Genomic DNA, 25,981 nt, shown 5'->3' on the forward strand with positions numbered 1-25,981 from the left:
CCCTTCGCTCTGAGTTTCTCCTGCCTCAGCTCACAACTTGGTTTCATCCTTTTTCCTGATTGGCTGAGCTTGTAAACTGGCCCGAGGAATGCATGAACAGGAGCATATGGATCATGGACTGGATGCGCAAGTTTAAAAATACATTTTTGTATTTTTCAAGCGCAAATGTGTTTGTTTTATTTCATTATTTCGTCATATTTATTTATTTATTTTCCAGCGGTGCCGCAGCGTTGTTCCAGATGGTTACGGGCCAAATTGAGCCCCTGCCCGAGCCTTGGCGCTGACGGTTGTCATGGGGACGGTGATTTTTTTGTTTTGCAGTGCGGGAGCTGCATGAGATGAGGGAGGACCTGGAGGTGGACCCGGAGGAGAACAGCGGGGAGTTCATGGGCATCCTCATCAAGGGCCTGGCCAAGCTGAAGAAGATTCCGGAAACCATCAAAGCCATCCTGGAGCGCCTGGAGCCCGAGCTGAAGCAGATCGTCAAGAGGTCCACCACTCAGATCGCCGACCACGCCTACCAGCGAGGGGAAAGCCTGTCCCAGGATAACCAGCCCAGGTCGGCCATGGGGTCCCATGGGGAGGGGGGGTGCAGGGGGAGCTAAGGGAGGGTTCTCTAACTCTGTTTTGGGTGAATGTTATTGTCTTATGTGAAAACTTTAACTTTATGCTTTAATTTCTGCCTGCTCAGCGTTCTTTAGATTCTTCTGTACAAATCTGATTGTGTACTTGTATAAAAAGCAGAATTAATAGTAGCTCAACAGATACAATGGATTATGATGAAAGCAGAAAGTACGTCAGATCAGACACATTTCAATGAGCAAGAGCTCAGATAAGCATGTGCTCTCCAAACCAGAGGGTGGCAGGTCACTGCTCGGTTCTCCAGGTAAGCGCTCACAGACGTTGACCTGGAGAAGCCTGAAACCTCTGCGTAGCTTTCACAGACAGACTGTGAGTCCCTGTCGTGAAGCAGTCGCTGGTGTGCAGTTAAGGCACACACGTCCCGCCCTCCCTCCCCGGGTAACACCACAGCCAATTACACGCCACCCACAGCCGTTGCCGGGACGATCTGAATTCGGCACCAGGCTGTGCGGAATTTAATAACCAATTATAAACCGTTATTTTTAAAAAATGCTAAAAATGCATCCGTGTGACTTTTGCAAGTAGCCGCAGCCAGGTTTTTTGCGATTAATTATTCTTGGAAAAAGGACTCTTGCTCTGTACATTTACTTTGATTATCATCCACTGTTTTGGTATCACGATTTCAACACCTTGGTGTAAAAAGAAACCTCCAAATGATGATATTCAAAGGTTACAGCCTGTTTCTTTTTGAATCAGAAGTAAAGGAAGAGAATAAAAGCAAAATAATGAGAGAGCACTTTAGAGAGCAATTACTCTGTACCAGACCAATCTTTCTTCCCTGGCTTCACACTACACGCTTTTATCTCATCTTCAGGCTTCCCTCCTGTGAGTGGAGGCATGTAAATGCTAAGGCGGGCTGTCAGACTTGGCTGCTCTCAGAGGGGGATTGTGGGTACGCTGGAAGCATCAGACCCAGTGTGAATCAGTCGAAACAGGAACACCCGTGCGATTCTAAAACTGCACCTGGCCATTAGCGGGAAGTTAGCAAGTCTCTCCTGTCCGTCGCGAGCTGTCATGCCGAAGGAACGCGGACGCACTCGCGAGCGCGCACGCGCACACCCGAATTCAAGACTTTAGAGATAAAAGTTAAGTCTGTGCCGTAGTCGCTGTAGCTTGTTTTCTGCTAACCTTTTTTTTGCATTACCTCAGCATAAAAGGCCAAACATGTAAATAGTTCTCTGTTTCACCATCTTTCATTTCTGTTTTTAAGCTGAGTGTGCACGTGTGTAGATCTGTGTGTATGCACGTGTACATTGGTGCAAGTCTTTTTTTTTTTGGTGCAAAAGTTAATGTAGGAGACCGTTGCTATGGTAACATCTTCACAGATAGGGAGGCAGTCTTGCATAATGCAGATGAAAGATTGTGCCGCTGAGATGGCACAGCGGAGGTGATAAGAGAATTTCATAGACCCTTTGTCCTTTTAAGCATTTCCAGTATTGATTTCACTGTCACTTTTCGGCTTTATATGTGAAGATATAGATCTGCGATTCACACGGCTGAGTCTGGGACTGTGTTTGTCACTAACTGTCCTAGCTTTTTGTAGATGTAGGAATTTTGCATGTGTTATAGGATTAGAAATGAGCCGTGTAGGCTACACTTTCCTTCTTCAAACCCCTTTCCACCTTCCAAATACATTTTAGGAGAATTTCTAATTCACTAATGAAAACCAGCCTTCCTAGCATTTGAAAATTAGGACCCAGGAAAAATGTCTGGTTATCAAATCAAAACGCCACGAAAGTGTCTGACCCAAGGCTGACGGAGCTTGTGACATTCATCAAATTTGTTTTAAAAAAAAAAAAGCATTTGTTTTCCCCAAAACATAGCCTTTCGTCTTGGGCTGGTTCGCCCCGCCGGTGTTCTACGTCGAAATCGTTGATTGAAAAAAAAAAAGTAAATAAATCCCACAGAGAAATCGGAAGCTGTGAACAGAAGCAGATGGCATTGTTATCACGCTGTCTTTCAGACCGCGCTACGTGTTGCGTCCACTGTTCCTAGCAGTCCGCGGCGTGGGATAAGACCGCAATCAAGAAAGCTAGAATTTGCCTCGTAAAGGAAAAACCGCTCTCCGTTTTTTTTTTTTTTGAGGAAGTCGCCACAGCAGCCCTGCCTTTCATATATACATTTGACAAATGAGTGGGGGGCAATTACATAGCTTTTAGCGGAATTACGTCTTTGAGAGAGAACTTTTAACGGCTTTCTCGAGAGGTTAGACGTGCCCTAATTGGAATGCGGGAGTTACAGCTGCCGTTACCATAGAGCTCGCAGCTTTTTATCTGGAGCTTTTAAGCCTTGTTAAGTTGGCGTAATTATTCTCTCTTGTTGGGGAAAACATCGTCGCTGAAATTTTCTTGCAAGTTCTCCTCTATGAGAAAACTCAACAGCCTGTAGACAGCTGACGGGGGGAAAAAAGTTGCAGTATTTGTTTGTTTTGTCAAACTGATGACAGGGTCATTTCATATAAATTATTCACAATTTGGAGAGAGAAATGAAACTAAACTAAACAAAAAACGTTCTCACACGACAGCCTTGGGATTTATTATTTTTTTGATACTGTTTATGATGTATCAAAAACTCATGTTCCCGTAAACAGAGGTGAATTAGACAGCGGAGCTTTGCTGTTGATTGTAAATACGCAGCGCCTCGTGAGACAGAAGAGCAGTGTTGTCGATGGTAATTATAGCTTTGTGACACAAAATGGCTGAACTGGTAACTACGTGTTATTTTAAAGGTGGGGCTCCTCTGGTGAGGTCTCGTACATGCAGGTGTTTTAGTGTCTGTCTCCTTCATCAGGCAGATAAAACTCTGTCAGACCGCACAGCATTGCCCAAGCCTCAAATACTTAATCCACGTTGCTTCGGCTCTTCTCCATTAGCAAAGTGTTGCGCAGTATACTCACAGACGCGCTCAGACGTACCCTCAGAGGGAAATTCATTTGCGAGAAATGAATTTTTGGGAGAGTGATGGAGAGCGAGAGCGCGAGCCACAACCTCGAAGATTAAAAAACAGGCGGAGCGTCTCAGTCCAGGAAGCGCGCCCCTCCCGTCTCTCCGGAGCCGACCGCTTCCTTACGTCTGACGGGCTGTTTTAGACCCGTCTGCTGCATCAGGGCCCCCACTGGTCTTCATTAAAAACCTCAGCTGGGCGGGCCCAGGTACGACACCACACTTGGTGTGTGTGTGTGCGTGTGTGTGAGAGTTTGTGTGTGTGTGTGTGTGTGTGTGTGTGTGTGAGTGAGTGTGAGTTTGTGTATTTGTGTGTGTATATGTGTGTGAGTTTGTAGTTTTTTATTTTATTTTATTTTTGCGTGTATTTGTGTGTGTGTGGATATGATACACTCACAGGTAGCGGAGCAGCCGGAGGTCCCCCCCCCCCCCCCCCCCCAGAGTGATGAGGCGTTTGTAGCAGCTCTCCTTTTACAGGAACGCTCTGCGTTCGGGAATCCAGTGACGCGCACGACCTCCGCAATCAGAATGTTTCACCTAAACCCTCCCACCTCAGCTGCAGACTTTCTTAAGAAGCAGGCTCTCCCTGGCTGCGTTGATGATGTTTTTTCTGTTATCATCATTTGCCGTGTATCCCGTATTAAGAGGTCAGAATGAGTTGGTCTACTGCAGAAACTTCTCTGCTTGAAGCAGTTTTCCTCACCTCTGCTCGTTGCTGCCCTCTGCAGGCTGCTGCTGGAGCTGCTGGAGCTGCTGTTCGACAAGTTCAACGCGGTGGCGAGCGCCCACAGTGTGGTCCTGGGCCACCTGCAGAAGATCGTGGTGTCCCCCACCGGGCCCCGGGAGGGCATCAAGCTGTACGAGCAGGCGGATGTGTCCGCCAAGATCCAGGCCGTCCTCCAGGTGAGATTCCCGCGACCTCGGCACGCGAGACTGTCCCCCCCCCATCCTCTCGCCAGACGCTCTGGAGCGGTAACAAGCCTCTCCAGGAGCTTCTGCACGCGAGCGTTTGAGGAACGTTCTGGAAAACGGCTCTTTGCTGATTCCCTCTCCCGGTCTTTATGACCAAACGTTCTGAATAAACGCGCCATTCACTTCCTGCCCTGTTACATAGAAAGATTCGGCTGAATAACGCCTTACTGTTCTCTCGTGCCATTTTGTTTATTCACTATTGTTGATCCTTCCCGCCTAATCCATGCAAAGAAAATGCCAGCAGTCTGCCTTTGTGTGTGTGTGTGTGTGTGTGTAATTTCAGAGCGTTAATTACAGCCCGTTTATTTTGGCGGTTTTGGTTTCTTACCTGACTGTGGTGCGGCGAACAGGTGTTTGTGTGACTCGTGTCAGATCCCAGCGGGTCCGTACTCTAAACACTCGCTCATCTCCAGCTGTCAGCGCGCTACGCTAATGGCGTGCATTTATATATATATATATATGTATAGCGTTCGCAAAGATAAAACCACACCAAACTGTAAAACCTCTCGAGCGTTTACTTATCCGCAGCTTTTTTTTTTGTTTACGGGCTCGCTTACAGACCTTTTCTTCTGGAATGAGACGGTGAGTTTGGCTCCGGGGTGGAGCGACTCGATGTGAAGCGGCTCCGCTCTGATTGGTTTAGGCTCGGTTACCGGGGAAAAGAGAAACGAAGCCGCACAGCGGTACAGCCCTGGGATTTCACTGAAGGATCCAGAGTGCCGTTGTCATTTAGCAGCGTTCAGTTGTCAGTTCAGTTTCCCCCCCTCTTTAATTTGTAGTTGCTCTATTGGGATGTCATTTAAAAGCAATTGAGGTGTTGGAAGGTAATCTTTCAGCACACTATCATACCCTCTCCTGAACAAAGATGCTTTTTTCTCTGTTTTTTTGTACTTTTTTATCAATAGTTTATTATTATTTTTTTGGCTGGTGCTCTCATCTAGAGGGACTTTCAAGAACATAGTTTGGTCAACAGGATGGTCAACTAAAAGGCCAGTTCTCCTTTGCAGTGTCAGCAGTGTCAAAGTGAACAGGAAATGGAGGAGCTTGTGTAACCGGTAAGATGTCAGGGACAATTTGCAGGCCAGATGTCGAGAGCCATTTTTTCTCCAGGGCATTTTAATGAGAGCAGTGAGTCTGGGTTTTGGTGAAACATCTCAGCAGTAGGACTTCACCTTCTAGCGTAGTGTCCCCATCGCTGAGCTGGAACATCGGATTTCACTCGGTCCAGAGAAAAGAGCGCCCTCTATTGGTGCCTCGGCACCTCTTGCACTTGCTCGGGCAGTAATGCTTTGGTGTGTGAACGAAGGTCATGTCATGTACGGCAGTGGCTGTTTCCTTCACGTCTGCCTGCGCAGTTTGCAGGGCCTCTAATTCTTGAATATCAGAGCTCTCGGACAGGAGCCTCCTGTAGAATTAGCATTATCTGCGTTTGGGGAGAAGCGGCTTTAATTAACCGCGCCCGCTGAGCTCCCCCCCGGTTGGCTCCGTGTCCCCCGGCTTGCTGAAGGCGCGCCTCGCGAGGGGGCGAATGAGACGGGGACAGCGGTGTGATTGACAGCTCCGATGCGGGCTGCCTCCCACAGTGGCACAGGCTGCCGTTCGTCTGAATACCAACGACTGAAGGATCTGCTCTGAAATCAGCTGATCGCATTGAGCACATTCACAGCCTGATATGTGGGGTCCAAGCTTTCCCCAAAAAGTCTCTCTCTCACTCTCTCTCTCTTCCTCTCTGTCTCCTTTCTTTCTTTCTTTCTCTCTCTCTCTCTCCCTCCCTCCCTCCCTCTCTCTCTCTCTCTTCCTCTCTCCTTTCTTTCTCTTTCTCTCCCTCCTCCCTCACCCCAGTTTTCTACTCGTCTTTGGTTTACAACCTGAATACGCTTTTCTTCCTTAATTTTCTTTGAAAGGATCAGTATAGGACAAAAGAGAAAGAGCAAAATAGGAAGAGGCAGGGAGTCTTAATCTTCTTGCTCTGCAGTAAATGCACCAAATTCAGCAGGCCTTTTAAGGACAAAAAAAACCTGATTTAAAACAGCGCTACTCTTTCATACACTGAAAAGATTAACCAGTTTTAGAGGTCCCAGTGACTGCGACCAAGATGCCACCACAAAGAATAGTCGGTGGTAAGATGTCTGTTTATTTCTCACCATTTATTGTCATCGTTGTACAATTAATACCAGCTCATTTTCTTCCACTCACCCAGCGCTTGTCATATTGCAGGTGTCTGAAATCCATTGTTTTTCTTCTCTTTTTCTAGAAAGTGCTTTTTAATGACATACAAATAAAGTGCCATCACTCTGTGTAAAGAATAAATAAATAAATGGCGGAGAGTGGAGTGAGAGATGGATTTTGAGATGGATTGAGGGAAACAGACAGAGGAGGGACGGAGAGAGAAAAAGAGAGGGTATGGCAGGTTGGAAAGCGGGTTGGAAGCTGTGATGGAGTAAATGGGGTGCTTGTTACTCCATCAGGGGCACAAGCCCCTCCTGAGTTTGCGGGTCCTGGTACTGCGCCCTCTGGCCGCCCGTCACCCGTATCGCATTTTATTTTTCTCCAGAGCGCTCGGACTGAACCGGGCCTTGCGGTCGACCGGCTGTTTCCAGGGCCACGCGGGGCATTTAACTGGCCTCCAGTCCGCTGATCGGGGCCTTGCCCTGCGCGCGCTAGCCAATGACTACGGCCCGTCTCGTTGACCGTGGAATTGTATGGGTGAAGGACTCCTGATTGGCTGTGTGATGGCGCTATTAGCCAGAAGCTAAAAAGTCGCCGTAGACGCCCGAGCTTTTAGGAACCAGCGGTCTAATGCCCCCCCCCCCCCCCCGGTGTTTCAAACGCGACCTTTCGGCATTGTGCTTTGTGATCTTACAGCGGCTTCTTCTTTAGAAGCGTTTCATGGCGCTCCGCGCAGCTCTGAAGGACGCGGCGGTGTCTGAACCGCTTAGAGTGACGAGCGGACATTTTAGGTGAAGGTCGTCCAAGGTGTTACCTCTGTCGCGCAACACACACACGCATACAAAGACCCCGCCTCCTTCCAGCGTTGGTAGTGAAAGACGTAGCATGAACACCTCGCCTGTGGGGGGCGGGGGCATGTATTGAACTGTGGAGCTCGTGGTTAATTCGTAGTCAGTTACCAGGTTCTGAGCCGTAGAGCCCATGCGTTGCCGAGCCGATGCGTTGCCAAGCCACGGTTGCCAGGGGCGCCCCTATCTCCCGTCACCGAGATGCGAGATAATGTAATCTCTTGATTAGAATACTCATTATGTGAAATGAGCTTTTCTTTTTCAGTCACTCATGTTATTGTTTCCTGCTCGATTTTATCTTTTTGAAAGTGTGTTTTTTTTTCCCCTCTTTTTTTTTTTATTTTTTTTTTTAAAGCGTGGGTGACAAATCGCGCTTGGCAGCGCACGCTTCGCCTGATAATCAGCCGTGGCTAATTCTTTGTTATGGGACTGCTGTTCTGCCCCCCTCACCCCCCCTTGTTCTCCATACACAGTGAGACGTGAGCGTGTATGTGGTCTTTTTAAGCCATACGTCTCCGGCACTGTTTTAAGTTCCGCTCAAACATTTCCTCCAACAGGGGTTTGACAAATCAGTGAAACGCAATGGTGTTATTGGGGCTGATTTTCACATGGAGCAGTTACTAGCATATACATGAAGATCTCTCACAGTTATAGCAACACGTGCAGCCTGTCTGCTTTTGCTGTGTATTTTCTCGATCCTGAAGTTCAGTCCACGACAATCTGATTTACATTGACAATGAAAATGTGAGACATTGAATCACTCGCATTAGTAACAGTTACATAACAACTTTTGTTCATTTGAAACTGGTGTAAAATAAGTAAGAAAATGTATTAATCATAAAAAAGGCGTAATTGAGAAACAGTGTTAATAATGCAAATTCAAAACAAAGTAAGTGGAAAAAATTGATTTTGGGTCTGTTCCAGACCCAATGAGCCTTAACTAAGAACACAGAAACTTGCATTCAAAGTAAGACAGTCTCCACCCCCTGCCATTACCTCACTTCCTCCCTGATTTACGTCCGCTGGCAGAGTCGGTTTTTTCATTTTGTTAACATAATCCAGTATCGTGAAATATTTTGTCTGGAAGGAGATTTATTGCCTCGTAGAAAACGTGGCATTTCTGACCACTGCTGGGGATTGCTTGTGAAGGGCCGGGTCAGAAGGGCCGGTATTGGTAATCAATGCGAAGCACGCTTTTGAGTGGATTTACATGTTAAATGAACACCTACTTCCAGCTTTTCCTCGGCGTGATTTATAACGGTTTCTCATTAAAAAGCAATGCCACAGCCCCCGCCCCTCCCCCCCGCCACCGGCATCCGCAATGAGGCGTAGGAATCCTTCGCCACGCACAGGCACGTTAAATCGAACCTTTGATCCGGTTTGACGCCCCTCTTGGTCAGACTCTATCCGCTTTGATAGGTCCGTTTGATCAGGGCTCTCCCGTTGTTGGGGCGCGTCGACGGCTGCCCGTAAACCGAGGCGGTTCCTCCGTGGAAATTCGGGTTCTGTTGCCGGAGGGCCCGGAGCTGGCTCACATTAGCTCACTCTTCGCGGCGGCGCAGGTAGCATCCGGGTTCAGCGCAAACAGCCGCCTGTCAGACGGAGTTACGCTGCTATAATACGCTTTTCAGTCGGTTTATTTATGGAAGCCTCGCGCGTTCCTATTGGCCACGGACGAAAAACGATATTTTTAGCTCAAATCTGGCGGTCTTGATGCTTCGGCGGTAATGTTTTCTTTGATAAGCACTTTAATTAAAATGCATTTTAACACCGTGGCATTATGGCTCGCGAGCATTAATCCTGGAACGCCGAGACCATCGATTTGCCATGCACCGTGTGCAGCTCCGATAGCGTGGGTTTCTTACATCCTGAGCACTGCGTTTGAATTTAACGCCCGTAAGCAAATGTCATCAGTTCTTATTTAAGCTTTCAAGCAGTATCGGAACGATAACTGTTTAATTTATGTCTCAGGCATCGCCAATTTTATCCACTCATTGCATCATTTTTCTATTTGTTTTCATATGTATTGGAATTTGTTTCATTGATAAAAAAAAAAAAAAAAAAAAATGCAAACTGTGCTTTTGAGACCTAGCCAATGAAGTCCTTTCTTTTCAAAAGAATTCAAACTGCTTTATAATTGTGGTCTAAATTATGGCAATTAACGTCCAGTGACCATTTTTCATATTTGTTAATTGTGAACACCTGGGCATTTGTTATTCAACTGTTTAAAATGGGGTGTTATTATATCCAAAATCTGAATTGTCATTAAACACTGCAGTTTAATTGTAACTGTTCTTGGAAGTCTGTGGCTGTCACGTACTGCGAGCTCCATAATGTTTGGGACAAATGGTTTCACAGGTGTTTCTGATTAGTTAGGGTGTTCAGCTGCTTCCTTAGTGCAGGTGTAAGAGAGCTTTCAGTGTCTACTCTTGATTCTAGGCTTTTGATTGCCCCTGCAGTCTGTTATTGGCATTTGTCAACACGAGGACCAGATATTTTATTCATATAGCACGTTTCATACAGGAAGCAACTCATAGGAACTCACAGGAAGGTATGCGCAAAACTAAGCTGTTCTTATGCACGCTTGCCTGTCATCTCTTTTATAAATATAATTATGATTGTTCTTTAACGTAATAAGTGCAGTGATGTACATGACTGTGACTACAGCGGTGCAAAAAAGGTGCATTAAATATCTTTCTTAATATATTGATCCTCTGAATCCTTTTGATAATCTCATATCCTGGCATGACCTCATACTACAGGGAACTTTACTGCACACTGAAGTATCGCATCTGAGGGCCACGGTAACGGCTTGCGGTCGGAAAGGCAGCTCTTGCCGTTTGAGAGAACCCAATTTATTCTTCCTGTAATCAGCAGGCAGCGCTCAGCGCACAATAAAACGTTCCTTAAACTTCAGCTGCGCCCCGTTTGAAAGGGGACCTCCCACACGTTTCGGTTCTGTCGGGGAGGAGGCCTTTGTGAGCGGTTTCGTCGGGGAGAAGTCGTCCCTGGTCCTGTGGTGATAATGAAGGCCCCCCCGATCCGCTGGAGCTGCAGACGAAGGAGGCATTTTCAGAAGAACTAAATGTTCCGTTTGTTCCGTTATTTCATAAATTCATTTTTTATTTTTTTACCTTTTATTTAACCAGGTTGGTCCCGTTGAGATCAGAACATTTCTCCTGCGAAGGGAGAGACCGGGCCAAGAAGGCAGCGGCGTGTAAAATCACGGACCGTACTAAACGAAGCAGCGCGGTGGCCTGTATCGCACAGAACAACTGAATACTCGCGCGAAGCAGTCGTGAGATGAGATGAGGGGAGGGGAGGGGAGGGGAGAGGAGAGAGAGAAAGAGAGCGAAGCAACAGTGTGACAGATCAGAGCCAGACGGCAACTTCAGTCAGAAGTCATGACCACTTGCAATGGATTCCAAACTCCAGAGGAGGGCTTTGAACTCTCAGAGGAACAGGACCCCTACGTTTAGCGTCATCTTGCAGGCTGTTTCATGCAGTGGGAGACCCCAAAGGCCCTCTTGCCCTGTCGTGTCCGAGCTTTGACCTTGGGATTTGCGTATTCTGGCATCTCGTTTGTCTGTTTGCTCCACAGAGCCAGTCTTGCTACTTAAAACATTATTGCATGATTTTGTTTTGAAAGTCCCAAGAGATCGTAACAAATTTGTAAATAAAAATCGGCTAGGTTTTAGTTTTCATCTCTCAGATCAGCCTTCACATTGCATTTTTTGAACAATGCTTGTGCCACGTTCAGTCTCCTCTGCTGCAGTCATTTACATTTCATGGCTGTGCCTCATCTCAATTGTCTGAGTGCTGCTTTTTAAGCTAAAAAATGAGTCTCGGTTTTCAAGTAGTTTTCAGATGTACAAATGGAGCAAAACTCTGCTTATGCTCAGAAATGTTTTTGAGGTTGAGCGAGCACTGATTCAGTCACTTGCATGACATTTTACAAGGGATTCATTGTATTTTTGTGCAGAAATACTGGAGCAGGAGTTATAAAGATTGAAAAAAAAAAAAAACTTTTGAGCCACAGACCAGATCTGTTGAATGACCAAAGAATAGATCTCTTCAGTATTGCTTGGAACAAATTAATATCTCAATTCACGAATGATTTATATTTAAATAACATGGTTATTGGCTTTTCAAAATATTTGTCTCCACACAAGGAGGTAACCCGCATAAATAACAAATTACAGGGCTCCCGTTCAATGTCCTCTTGGTCATCCAGCGATTCTAGCATATCTGCAGTGATGAACTATTTACAGGCGATCTGCTCTTTTGTGCGTCTAGCGTGTTGGTGGTGTCCTCTTGCATCTGTGACAGCTGCCATGCCGGTTGCCAGGTTTACACGTTAAGTGGCTTTTAGGTGGACTTAAATCACACACACACACACTGACAGGTCTGAGGCTGCGTTAACAAATCCATGCACGTCGCCAATGGTAACGTGCCGTCGTCTATGGTAACGTGCCGTCGTCTCTGCGAACGTCTATGCCGTTTTGAGCCTCGTTCGCATAAAAATGTGTCATTTTGGCTGTGAAACGCGTGTGGGTAACACCGTGTGACCCAGAGAGAACCCGACGCTGCCGTACGGAGTGGGTTGTGGGAAATCCCTCTCCCGGTGGTGCAGTTTCCTGTGTTTTCCACCTACTCCAGCGCTTTGTGGATCATGTGTTTTAAAAAAAAAAAAAAAAAAATTGTGATACTTGCAAGGGTATAACAGGAATCAAAGGATCACACTCCTTTGTGTGCATTTCCCTGAATATTTTTTGCTGTAATTTATTACAGCATTTATTTCTGTTGCTCCCTTTTTTAAATTTCTCTCTGTACCACTTAATTACCTGCTCAGAAGCTGCATCACTTGGGATTATGTAAGCAATACAAATTATTACACAAATAAACGAAACAATATGTGAGTAAGTAATTGCTGTAAAGGCTGCGTAATACTGGTAAAAAGCAATTTAAATGATTGCTGGAAACTGAAGCGAATGAGATGAACGCCCACCTCCCTGATTCAATAGGCCCTCCTAATCACTGAGGGCCGCAGTGTAGAACTGTGAACAGGAACCAACAACTCCAGGAGCTTTAGTTTACTGCACTGCACTGGAAGAAATGAAAAATCTTCTGTATTTGGGAACTCTTGTACCATGTCACCCTCCAGAACAGTTTTTGGCAATCAAAAGATTTAAAATTGTTCAAAAGCAGTGAAAAAACGAACAGGCTTTTTCGAGGAGTTCCCCTGGCAGCTAGGTGGCTCTCTGTTTGGACTGGCTACTTTTAGACATATATTTAAGGTTTGCTAATTAATTCTGATGTCATCAGAACGATCATCCGAACATCAGAACAGTGTCTCCCCACTAACACCCCTAGCTGGCCACTTTTCTCATCTGGCTGGCAACTCTGGTAAATTTGGTTAACCCCCTTAGGCTTTGGGGGCTCCTCTTATTAGTGCCTTTTGGCCGTCCCGCGGGACACACCGCCGTAAAGTCGGGGGGCGGGGGGGGGGGGCGCGTGCTGACACCGAGAGGACGGGACGCCGGCGCTGAGTCACGGCCGAAAACGCGCGACGTGCCCCCGCACCCGGAGAACGCTCGCTTCAGCCTCCTCCCCGGACCTCTGGGGTCCTCGGTCCGTTACCGTGACGAAGGTGGCACATCAGAAGGATTAATTAGTCTCCTCTTCCATACTGGGGCCTCCGAATTAATTCAGGGGGAAAACTGAGATCGATACGGAGCGACCTGCCTGCAGGTACCCAAAGGATACTGGTCAGCATGTCTGGGAATGATTCATGATCTGAGTCTCAGCACTTCAGCAGCGGGGTCTGCGCCGCATCTAGTTAATTTCAGGTGTAGGGATTGTGTTAACTTTTATAAATTTTGACGCGTCTGCGGTCTTCTTAACTGTCTCTCACGACGGCAATGTGTGATTTTTACGGTTTCAGTTGTACTGAAGAGGATATGCGTCTCCTCTCACAGCTCTGTGTACGGAGAAAAATACCGTTAATTACCTTCATTACAGATCTTTCCTACGGAAAGTGTCTCAGCATAGTGTTAATTGGTGGCGTTCTGTCAGATACTGAATAGGGACAGAAGTCAAGACAAGCATGCAATTCTGGACGAGATCCGAGCCGCTACCTAGCCTGTGAAATTAGCTTTAGAGCATTAATACTTTGTCTTTTGCTGGCCTGACAGCTACATTAATGTCAGTTGGCAGTCGTTTTGCCATCTATGATTTAGTGGCTTTTAAACTGACTGAAGTACAATTTCTGGTTTACAGGATTAAGTGAAAATAGCATGCTAACTAATTGATATGTAATTTAGGTAACTAGCTACCACGACAACGTTTGGAATGCCTGTCAGTATGGCACCAGTTGCTGGATGTTTCCAAGCTAGCCTCTTATTAAAGCACAATGGCTACCATTTGCTAGCTAGTTATATAATAAACCAGATGTACTTGCTCGCTTGCCGATTCTATATCTCAAAAGGCTGAGCCTGATACTCGGGTAGATTGATGGATTTACACTTTATCGAGTTTATTAAAGTTCATTTCAGTAATTTATCCCTCTCTTTGTCGGCGCATGCCATCTTTGTATACACTTTCGCAATGCAATTTTATAAAGCAAACGGCTCACCGCCCATCACTAAAAAAAAATGTTCAAAATTAGGCTTGGCACGCTGCTCCATACTAGGCAGGCTGATTATGTCTATAGATGGGAATCGTGGGACTGAGTCCATTTGCATCATCAAGCACCTTGCGTTCTTGTATAACTGTATAAAGCTGTATTTATTTCGGGTTGAGACGTCCTTCCTCATGTTCTGAGAACCTTAAGTGCAGATGACTTTCTGAGAGCCTTCAGTTTAGCTTGGTATGATTTAATGCGCCGTACAGCTCAGAGTGGCCGAGGAGCATGCAGGAGGTTAGCTAGTCATAAACGGGTCGTTCGGGCCAAACGGGTATCGGCTTTTTGCCATTTGGGCAAAATATTCCATCCGGCTGTACTGCAGACTCTGCTACTGACCACTGCAGTTGATTCCTGTATGGGACAGTGAACTTAAATTAAAAAACTGAGGCTATCTTTGAAAACTGAGGGGGAAAAAAAAAAGATCCTGGGTTTCATTTAACAAAATCCTCTCGGATGAAGATAAGAAGCCTCAGGCTGGACCCGTGATGAATAAATCATGGACTACCCCGAGATTAATGAAGACAAAGGAGACGAGTGTATATTAATGTGGAAATATTCAAGCCGTCCTTGCGGCCGTCAGCGCAGGGAAAACAGGGCTGGAATGAGCTGCCTGTAGAGAAGCCCAAAGACAGGGATCCATTTTAATTAAATCTGATGCGCAGACTTTCTCTGTTGTTCTCTTAACATTGCGATCAACACATCACTTTTTTTTTTTTTTATCCCTCCTGAGAAGTCATATTTACATACCGGCAGCGCTTTTCGCAGTGGAAACTGCTGTACTGACAGTTTCTGAGTCTGTCCTTTTCTCCTGTTTTCTGAAGTCTTGTGTTGTCAGAAGTTTAAGGACAGGATTTACATCTATCTACAGACTGTCTGGAACTGTTTGAGTGGGTGTGCTGGTACCCTACTGGAATTCTTATATTTTAGACAAGAGGCTTCAGTATATTTATGTCAATTTCAGGACTTAAACCTTAACACTCCCTGGATAGTTTGTTAAAATGAGAAAAACCAACAAGTGTAATAGTTTTATGTGATGCATTGTGTGTATGTGTGTGTGTGTGTGTGCTTGTGTGTGTGTGTGTGTGTGCTTGTGTGGCATTATGTGATATTGGAAGACGTGCACAACAGGTTATGTGTGACCTGTTGTTGCCCTGTCTGTACACTGTGGAATAAGCTGTGCATTCTGCACTGAATAGCACATAAAACAGGAGTGTGTCCAGCCCTGCTCTGCTCTGGCCTGTAGCAGCATGGCCGGTTGAGTGAGTAGCAGAAAGTCCATTTCCTCGCCTTTCTCTTCTGAGCGCGTGTCTGCATAGGGGAAAACGGGCTCGCCTGCCCCTCCGGTAAATGCCAGCTCCGTCAGTGTCACGCACTCCAGAGCGACCTGCGCTGTTCTTAGCCTTTTGTTAATGAGGGGAACGCGGCTGAGGAAATCACAGATATCCTGTCTGGGCTGTCTTCCGGTGATGAACCTCTCCTTGTAAAGGCTCAGCCCGTGTCCTCGCCAGACCTTTTCCTCCTCAAAATTATAACCCGTGTCCCGGGCTGACCTGCTGTTCTTCAGAACGCCCCCGCGGGTCCCCGATGGGCCCGTTTCTCTCGAAATGACTCGCCCCCGGTGCGCGATGGATCTGTCCCCCCCCCCCCCCCCCCCCCCCCGAAAACACTCACCCCCATGCGTAATGAATCTGTTCCCCCTGAAAACACTCACCCCCATGCGTAATGAAGCTGTTCCCCCTGAAAACACTCACCCCCATGCGTAATGAAGCTGTTCCCCCTGAAAACACTCACCCCCATGCGTAATGAAGCTGTTCCCCCTGAAAACACTCACCCCCATGCGTAATGAAGCCGTTCTCACTTCAAACACTTACCACTGTGTGTAATGAATCTCTCCCCCTTTAATACACTCACCCCTTATCTGGAGTGAATCTATTCTTGATTGAAAGGGTATGTAATGGTCTGGGGAACTGTACACGCTGTGTGTGATGATTTTTACTCGCATTGAACTTTTCGTTAATTATGTTGGAGAGGGCTGTTAATGTTAACTAATGCTGATCAGCGAAATCCTTTTTTTAATTATAGAGGCTATGGAAATTAACCCGACTAATATTTAATTGTCATCCGCTAAGTACAAATACTCATCTTACGTACTGATCTATTTATGACTATGCGTAACAAATGGGTAAAAATGAGTTGGAGTCACACCTAAAATTTTTTTTGACAGAAACTCCACCCCAGCTGTGTTTTTGTTCTCTCATTAAAAAATAAAAAATGGAGAGAAGACAGCGTTCAGTTAAAAGCTCAATCAAACCTAATGAAGTAAAGGGAAATTGCACGGAGTGTAAATCTGTAGGTGCAGGGGGAACTCAGCAGGACTGTGCAGCAGCTTTAGTTTTTGAGATTTATGAGCTCAGTGGTTATATTCAGTGGTTTTTCCACCGTGTGCATTTTACTTGTGTGAAGGTAATGCAGTTCTACACACTGCAGCCATCTCTATCATAAGTGTCCTTACAGTCCTGGCATTAATGGATGTGAAGCCGAGTTGCTGTTTAGCATTGGCTCTATTTTGTGCATCTGGCATATCCAGGCTTTGCTGTCCAGGATAATTTGTTAAGATGATGTATTTTGGGCACAAGGCACACGACTGGACAGTTACCAACTTAAAATCAAATCATAATTGGTCAAATAAAGAGGTTATGACCTCTCTGACCGAACAAGGGGAGTGGCTTGGAGAGGGACCATTTTCAGTGCCCCTGAGGCCCAGCTCGACAGAGACACTTGGAACACGGTACGGTAATGAAAAGTCAGGCCTGCTGGTACCACACAGCAGTAAAGCTCTTCCCCTCAGCTCTCGTCAGCTAAAAGTGTGGACTCATTCAGACTCAGGTCTTTTCTGTGATGTCACTGCACTCCCAGAATGCCACAGTTTCCCCTTCTATTTGTTTTGTTGTGTCGTCCTGAGTTTTCTGGAAGATTGTTTTGACTGCGTTCCTTCCGTCCTCCGTGCTCGCGCTTGGTAACAGGAATCCTTTCTCGGTTTGCGTTTGTGTGTATTTCACAAGCAGGCATGCTCAAGGGCAGCACATCTATTGCCTCTGGGGTTGTCCTTGTTCATGCCCCTTTGTGAATATTCATACAATGTTTTGACATGGCAGAGACGGAATGACTGAACTTTCAACATTGCAAGTATGGAGCTAAACATCTGGTCTGTCTAAAAAGTCTGTGGTAGGGCCATTCTTGTCTTACACAAGAGTTCTGTGAAGACTTTGTAAAGAGTGTTTCGACTTGATGTTATTGAGTTTCCATTCCGATGGGAAAGGCAGCAATGGACCAAAAAGGGGCGGGGGGTGGGGGGGGAGCTGTCTTTCACAAGCCTGCGATGTGACAGGGTCAAAAGGGGCCGAGCTGAGCGAAGGTGAGACGTGTCCCCTTGCTGTGGCTCTGATGTCGCTGGGAAATGTGGCGTTTCGGAGCAATTCCCTGTGTCCTTTTTTTTTTTTGGAGGTGAGGTTGCCCTGTGGTGGGGGGGGGGGTGCACCGTGCCTGAACTCTCTGAGTATCAGAAATGCCTCCGCCCGAATCGACAAGCTGGACACCAACTCCGCGGGGAGACGGGAACGAGAACCGTGGCCCGGGGGCTGGCTTTACCTAGCTGCTCGCAGAATGAGCTGTGGGAAGAAAGCCATGATTGTTTTTATTTCCTTAATCCACCTCTCTCCCCAGAACACAAGTGTTCAGTCATTCATTGCGCGGCTTCTAATTAATCAGATTCGTTAGTTTAATTGGCTGAGCAGAGCCTGTTTTTGCTGCAGTGGTGCTGCATGCTGGCTCATTAAATTGCACGCAGCCTTAGAGCCCAAAAGCAGATCTTTCGAGGATTACTTGTTCATATTAATCAGTAAGATAGTCACATTTCTGTTAGCGTTCTCCTCTCCGTACACAGAAAAGGGAGGGTTGAGCCCTTTCACTTTTTGGAAGATTAACTACCATCACTAGATAACCCTTTTTTAGAGGGCAACCTGTCAATATTAAAAGTGCTACAAATTAATATGAAACCAAAATAACAAGTGTAAAGTCACACCTGACACGCCTCACACACACGCACATGCACACACACACACGGACACGCACACGCACACGCACACACACAGACATACACACACACACACACATGCGCACACACAGACACACACACAAACTCACACACACATGAACATGCGCACACACACACACACACTTGCAGTGTATTGTCTGGTGGTAAAAGCCATTTCACACAAGCGCCAGGCTCGCTTTTCACAGGCCTGCGGTGGAACCTGTCAGTATAGATTTATAGCCTGTTAACGTATTTCTCCTTTCTAAAGCAGATGTAACGGCAGTTTGATATAAACGCAGGGTACGTGGTGAGAAGAGAGTGCTTCAGAAGATTGATTTTTTTTTTTTTTTTTTTTACAAGCTTCTTTACTGAAGTTGCTCCAAAGTTTTTGTCCACGGTTGACCCACCAAAATCTCATCATGACTGGTCCCATTGGTTGAGAGAAAAACAACTTAGCTGGACCCAATGACTTAGCAAATGGAATAAAAGCAGGTGATTAGTAGAACTGCACCCTGGTGGATAAGAAGTGTATAGGCCCGTTTCAAGACTGAAATTAATTCTGGATGAATTAGGAGACTGTCCTATGTCAGTGGTTTCCAACCCTGTTCCTGGTGATCTGCTGTCCTGTTGGTGTTAATTTCAGCCCTAATTTGGCACCTGATTCAGTTTGGCTCAGTGGGCACCTCTAGCTGCTGAATGAAGTGCGCTTTGTTAGGGTTGAAGTGAAGACCTACGGGATGGTAAACCACTGGGAACCGCTGTCCTGTGTGGCGCTCTTTTTGCCAGGGTGCTACGAGTTCCGGTTTGCATCTCTTTGTCTTTGTGTGCCTGTCTGCCTTTCTCCTTTAGTGGCATTCAGTGTGAGTCAACATGGCCACTCTTTCTGTCTGAGGCCAGCCAAGCTTACTTTGATCAGAGGTCCAGCAGCTAGCAGACTGTGTGTGTGTGAGTGAATGTGTGTATGTATGTGTGTGAGTATGTGTATGTGAGGTGCGTGTGTTTGCATGTGAGTGTATGTTTGTGTGTGTGTGTGTATGGCTGTGTGAGTGTGTGTGTGAGTGAGTGTGGAAGTGAGGGAGTGCGAGTGTGTGTGTGCGCGCGTATGTGTGTGTGTGTGTGTGTGCATGAGTGGGTGTGTGTGTGTCTGTCTCTGAGTGAGTGAGTGTGAGACGTGTGTGTGCGCGTATGTGTGTGTGAGTGAGTGAGTGAATGTGTGTGTGTGTGAGTGAGTGTGTGTGTGTGCTTGTGAGTGAGGAAGGGAGTGCATGTGAGTGTGTGTGTGTGTGTGAGAGAGGTGTGAGTGTGTGTGTGACAGTAATAACAGTTCTATTGAGAGCGGCCCCTCTCTCTCTCTCTCTCTCGTCCCCGTTTGTCGCTGGGGCGCGGCGTCCCCCGTAATGAGGCGTCTGATGGAATAAAGGTGAATCTAATAAGATTTAATGCTGTTGATGCAGAGAGATCTGCGGATCCCGCACACAGACACACGCGAGGCGGTAATGAGCGTGTGGGAATAATTTGCAAGTTCCACACACACGCATACATCAATCATCTTTTGTCTCCGGGAAGAAAGAGAATAAGGGAATAGAGAGAGAGAGAGAGAAAGAGGAAGAGGTCTCATCAGCCTGAGGTTTCTGTTGAGTCTTCTGGGCTCGGCTGAATCAGCTATGCATGAGTCCGGTTCATTTGCCATTTTAATGAACTTCATGACTCGGCCACAGCTAATTTATGCAGGGTGCAGCTCCCCTCTGGAATACACTGTGTACCTGGGGCTTATAAAGTCCATTTCCCATGGGAAGCCCTCCTGTTGGGTGAATTAACAAAATGGATACCTTACCGCGTGTGTAATGAATTCCTGAAGAAAAGTTACGGTTTGTACGTCTTTTCTTTCTGAGCTGAGAGGGGAGCAGAACAGCTGGTTGCGTTCGACGCCTGCTCTGTATGGTGTTGTATCTGAGACGTGAGGTTGCATTTGCATTTTCTAAAGAATTTCTTAAATCTTAAAATAGAAAAGTAACACTGGTAAAATGTTCTGCTTCTCGAAATGGGAATCTTGCAGACTGTCGCATCTATACCTGTTGTATACTTCACCAGGAGGCTGGCTTCTCCATTATTCCCTGCGAGGGCAAGGCTGAGACTTTCATCTCCCCTGATTTCAGGCCGCCATCTTTTAAGAAGATCTACTAAAGCTAGCCGTGCACCCAGATTTTCTCTCCTGGAAAAATCTGAAGTTTGAACGGAGGGAACTGTGTTGCACTCTTTTTCTCCTCTTTTCCTCGTGCCCTCGCTCCGTCTCTCTCTCTCTCTCTCCCCCTCGCTCCCGTCCGTCGCTCCGGCGCTGTCCGCGCGGTTTTAATCGCATCAGAAAGTTGAGTAACTTCCCCGCTAATGCGGCTTAAGTAGGCCGCAGCCCTTCATCAGGCGAGCGCTGGCGTTTCATTAAGTCCGGGGCTACACGCGCGCGGCTCCCTCCATCAGCCAATCACGTCGTCATTAGTAATTAATACGCTGACAGGATGATGACTCCGCGCGCTCTCCGCCGTCTGAAGGATCGTTTCAGACGAGGGGTCCTCTCTCCGCTACCGGCCTCTCTCTCTCTCTCTCTCTCTCTCCCTCCCTCCCTCTCTCTCTCTCTCTCTCATCGTTTAATTACACCATTAAAAGTGAGATGGATTTCCGTTGGTCCTGTCATCATTGCCCCACCCCCCCCACCCTCTTCAATGCGTTAGAAATAGAAACCGTAAATTGCCGGACTGAATTATTAAGCGATTAGAAATGTAAGGGCTAATTTGTTACACGTGTACAGTAGCTGCGATCGTTTAAGCAGCTGTGAGAAAAGTTAACTTTCGTCGTTTTTTGTCCCCCCCTGTTGAATATTTGAATCGATGGAATTGCGTTTGTATTGCACGTGTTACGAAGTTGTGTCAGGTCATGTGATCATCACCGTGCTGGTTTGCTGTTAAATTCACAGTGATGGATTTCACTTTTGTTTCAGCTCTGTTTTATGCCTCTTTATGAACCCAGAGGAATTCAGTTTCTACATTCATACAGGATACACAATCCAGTTTTTATTATGCAACTCAGTATTCGCCATATATTATCAATTCACTGACAAAGGCAGTATACTGAAAAATTTGTAACGAGTGGGGAAAACACACACACACACACACACACACACACTGCCTCCAATTTCTTTTTTGGAGCTCTGTGTTATGGACTGAAACGTGTGTGTGTGTGTGTGTGTGTGTGTGTGTGTAGGGGTAGACGCACTTTGGCTGCTTGTAAACCAACACGAGCCTCAGGCCCTTGCCCTACCCGGGCGTAAGCGCGTCCCTTGCCTTGCACAAGATGGCCGCCGTGCTGGGTGTTGTGGTGGGTGTTGTGCTGGGTGTTGTGCTGGGTGATGCAGACGCTGACGTGGCGCTGGCCCCCTGCAGGTGCTGCTGATGGACTACCTGGACGTGAAGAACACGCGCAGCGCGGCCGAGCCCTCGGCCCAGCTCTCCTACGCCAGCAGCGCCAGCGACTTCGGCGCCTTCTTCGCCAAGAAGAGGCCGCAGCGCCCCAAACAGTCCCTCTTCAAGTAAGAGACGGGCCGCCGCGGTGCCCGCTCACCCACCCAGCCACATGCACAAACGCACACACGCTCGCCCACACACACACACTCACACACACACACACACACACACACGCTCGCCCACACACACACACACACACACACACACACACAAACCCAGGCATAACAGGCCCCTGCGTAACCCTGCGCTGCCCCCCGCAGGTTCGAGTCCTCGTCCCACGCCATCAGCATGAGCGCCTACCTGCGGGAGCAGAGGAGAGAGCTCTACAGCAAGAGCGGAGAGCTGCAGGGTGAGTGTGAGGGGAGGGAGGGAGGTAGGGGGCGAGGGGGGGGGGGGAGGGAGAGGGGAGGGGCGAGGAGAGGAGAGGTGGGAGGGGGGAGGGACAGAGGGAGGAATGGAGGGATGGAGGTCATAAAGGGAACAGGGCAGAGCAGGGCTGCCCAATCCCTTTCCTGGAGATCTGCCATCTTGTTGGTCTTCACTCCATTCCCAATACAGTACGCCTCGTTTGGAGATCTTGTAGAGCTGCTAATTGGTCAAGTCAGGTGTGCCAATTTGGAGTTGAAATGAAAACCTGCAGGAAGGTTGATCTCCAGGACCAGGGTTGGGCAGCCCTGGGGTCGAGACATTGAGGGGATGGGGACTGATGAGCGAGCGTGAGCATTTTGGTGGACAAACTGGTCGTCCGGTTTGAGGGGCTACCGTTTTTTGGTCGTGGATTTCCAAACTGTGACACTTCAAAGAACAGGGGACTACGGGTAAATTCCCATGGCCTGTAATGAATGATGTTTGTCATTTTTGTCGGTTGAACTTCAGTTGGTTCTCCATTGATTCAATTATGAGGAGTACCTGACTTCTCAAAGCACTGATCAGTATTTTAATTGAGTTTGGATTTCTGCAGCCTCCTCCTGAACAGCCCAAAGTGTGCCAGCAGTCTGTGCCTGCAGCATGACCGTCTCTATTAGCAAGAAATGTAAAAAATTCAGTTGTCAGCATAAAGGCAAGTGAATGGCTCACCATTGTTTTTTTTTTTTAAATGTGACATTTGCATTAATGGAATGGAAAGATTAGCGAGCTACAGTATAGCTCTATATGTGGTTGGTGGACATTTTTGCCAGCAGACTCCATAATAAGCTAACGATCCAGCACGTTGTTCCAGCGCTAACGCGAGTGCCGTTGGGAATGAAAATATGTGGCCACTTACCAGGCCGCCTTGCCACTTATTTTCATTTCAGTACATCGCAAAACATCGTTTCACAGACTTTCTGTACTTCTTAAAGTGCGTTAGAGAGACTGCATTTCTTGGTGAAGTGAATAGCTGTATTAAATTTAACTTACCACATTATTACGGTGTTTTAAAATGGAAAGAACTACCGTACTTGTCTTTTATAATGCAATACTTATAAAACATAAACAGGATTTCAGAGCTTTACAGTGTAATTGTCTTTACAATTATCTTTGGAATGGGTATACGCATGAACATATGGATATACCAGGAAGCCTATATGTGTGAGATGCTGAAATGTAGGGCCGGGTTGCCAGATTTGGCTGCTTGGTAACACACAGGATTACCAAATGGATTTATGATTGGCTCAGCCCTGGAAATGGATAGCGAGAGAGGGGGAGAGAGAGAGAGAGAGAGAGAGAGAGAGAGAGGAGGAGGGCAGGAGAAGAGCATGTGCAGGGAAATGCCCGGTGCTAATGCACCGCTAACCTTTTTATGATTTATGAGTTTATACGCGTCCGAAAGGGGCAGACTCCACCGCATCAGAGTTCGTTTAACAGACTGTTTCACTTCGCTAATGGGAGGGGGGGCAGGGGGGGCGAGACGGAGAGAGCGAACGACTCGGGGAGTCGCTGAGCGATACGGGAGCTCTGGTCCGGTAAATTTGTTTAGGCAGATCGTCAAACAAACGCGAATTCGCCGAACGAGGCGTCGGAGAGAAACGTCGGCGCGTTGAAATTTATACCGGGAAAGAAAAGTGCGTGTGAGCAGTCGGGAGGCTTCAGTGCCAGGCAGTAACGACGGGCTTATTTCTGAGCGACTGTGCGATGAGTGATTATTTGTCTACCGAAGTGCCTGCTTACCGCCGTTTAGCCGCGATGCAGGGAGACGTTTCGGGAAGGGCGGGAGCGGAGCTTATTTAAGTCGACGCGTTTTATCGCCCGCCGCCGAACGCGGCTTCCTGCCGCAGGTGCAGCGGGCCTTCGACGGCGGTGTGCGGGGGGTTCATATCGTTTCAGCCCACCGCGTTTCACACGCCATTTCATCTCCGCCTCCATCTGCAGTTTGGGGCGTAATGACTCTGGAAGGGTGGAGGGGTGGGGGGTGAGGGGAGGTGGGGGGGGGGGGGGTACGGGGGGTGTACGATGATCCGCCTTCTGCCGCATTAAGACTGGGTTCATAGCTCTACGTTAATTGTTCATTTTCTTTCTTTTGGAAAACAGTTTCCTCCCCCCATTTAATTCCGCATTTTGTTTTCAGTTGTGTCTTCATCACGGTGCCAACTGCACCCCCTCACCAGTAGAAGTGCGGTTAAAGCTTTTGTGCTCTTCTCCTACGCTCACCTGCAATGCTGGGGCTACTCCCTACAGGAGTCCACACAGTGCTACAGGAGAGAGATGGCTCCTGTCCAAAGCGATAATGCACATTTCTCACTGGTGACATCTGTTAGCGTGTTGTGCTAGCACTTCTTTGGAAGGAGCGCATGTTGTGGCATTGCTGCTAACCCCTGGGTAGCCCGTGCTGGGATAAAACCAGTTTTTTTATTTGTTGTATTGCCCTGCCATTATGACAGGTGGCAGACCCAGGGGTAGATTCAGTCAAACGCACTGAGCCAGTTCAAGTCAAACCAGTTTACAAGTTCAGCTGATGCAGGTAGCATTTCAGTTTTTTTTCCCACAGCATGCCTCTGATTCCCACTGGTCTCGATTGAGTTTTAAAAAAATAAAAAATAAAAAAACTTCATTTACGTCCCATTTCACACGGAATGCCTGTCTGTCCCGCTGAGATGGACGCAGCCATCCGGCGTAATCCGGATCACCTGGCAGCGTCCGGGAGTTTTTAACACGCCGGCAGCACCTGGGCGATGCGCCCCGCGTACGGCGTGTTCGCTGCCTCCTCTGTTTAAGAAGGAAGCCGTGTTTTGATAGCGTCTCTTTGAGTAAGACGTAGCGCTCTCCGTCTCCCCGAGCGCGCGTGTTTGTTGTAACCGCGACTGAGACAAAGAGCTTATTTCATGTTTCGCTCCCCTTTGAGCAAGTCGCTCTGCTCCCCCCGCCAGGCCCCCCCCCCCCCCGTAGACGCATCGCGTGGCGGGGAAATTCATTACGGGAGGAGGAGAAGGCGCCCAGCGCGTGCACAGCTTAATTACAGCCGTTTCCGCTAAAGCACACCTCCGAGAGTTAAACTGATTAAAACTTAATTTAGGGGGATTTTATTGTGTTTCGGCGCGCCCTCTCGCACCTGCGAGCCCAAATTCTGTCGGAGTGACAGGCGTCGCCGCGTCCTGAAATCGGGAGAGCCGTCGCGAACGCCGTTAAAAATGCAAAAAACATCGAAGAAAAATGGCGGTTATTTTGGGGGACATTCACTGCAGTCTGTGTTGTTTGTTCTTCAAAAAAAAAAAAGTTATTTTTTTATTTTTTCATTTTTATTCAAATGTTCATTGTTCACGAGTCTCTTATTTTACTGAAAAACGCTGGCTGAAGTTTTAGTTTCCAGGACAAAGCCGCACAATCGCATGAGATCGAGGAAAACCCTCAGCCTTGTTCTTGTGTGTCGAACCAGTGCTTCAGACGTCTTGAGAGCGCTTCCCCGTGCGGAGTGACTGACTGGTCTATCAGCGCGGGAGCGTTGTTTTCCGTCACACGGCCCGCCACAAGGAGGCGAGAATTAAAAAGTCTCACAGAGAGAGAAGGTATTGAAGTGTGCAGGTGCGTGTTGGAGTCCATCGCGGGCCCTGTCTGTAAACAGCACGTCGCCTCTGCCGGATTATGAGAAGCGGGCCTGACATTTTTATAATGGAAATCCTGCCCCGCCGTCTGCTAAAGGT

General features: G+C 47.4%; 1 protein-coding gene across 2 annotated transcripts in view; it reads left to right on the forward strand.

The window, feature by feature from the left end:
• exoc4 (exocyst complex component 4) overlaps positions 1-25,981 on the forward strand; it is a 149,897-nt gene that overhangs the window by 15,367 nt on the left and 108,549 nt on the right. For both annotated transcript variants that reach the window (XR_004766012.1, XM_035424698.1), the window contains exons 6-9: positions 322-559; positions 4,313-4,487; positions 21,786-21,931; positions 22,127-22,215. Coding sequence is in view for 1 of the 2 variants with exons in the window: in XM_035424698.1 (XP_035280589.1) it covers positions 322-559; positions 4,313-4,487; positions 21,786-21,931; positions 22,127-22,215 (648 nt within the window). In the remaining variant the exon portion in view is untranslated. The remainder of the gene's footprint in view (positions 1-321; positions 560-4,312; positions 4,488-21,785; positions 21,932-22,126; positions 22,216-25,981) is intronic.

This window comes from Anguilla anguilla, chromosome 7 (genome assembly GCF_013347855.1).
Source record: "Anguilla anguilla isolate fAngAng1 chromosome 7, fAngAng1.pri, whole genome shotgun sequence".
Taxonomy (NCBI): domain Eukaryota; kingdom Metazoa; phylum Chordata; class Actinopteri; order Anguilliformes; family Anguillidae; genus Anguilla; species Anguilla anguilla.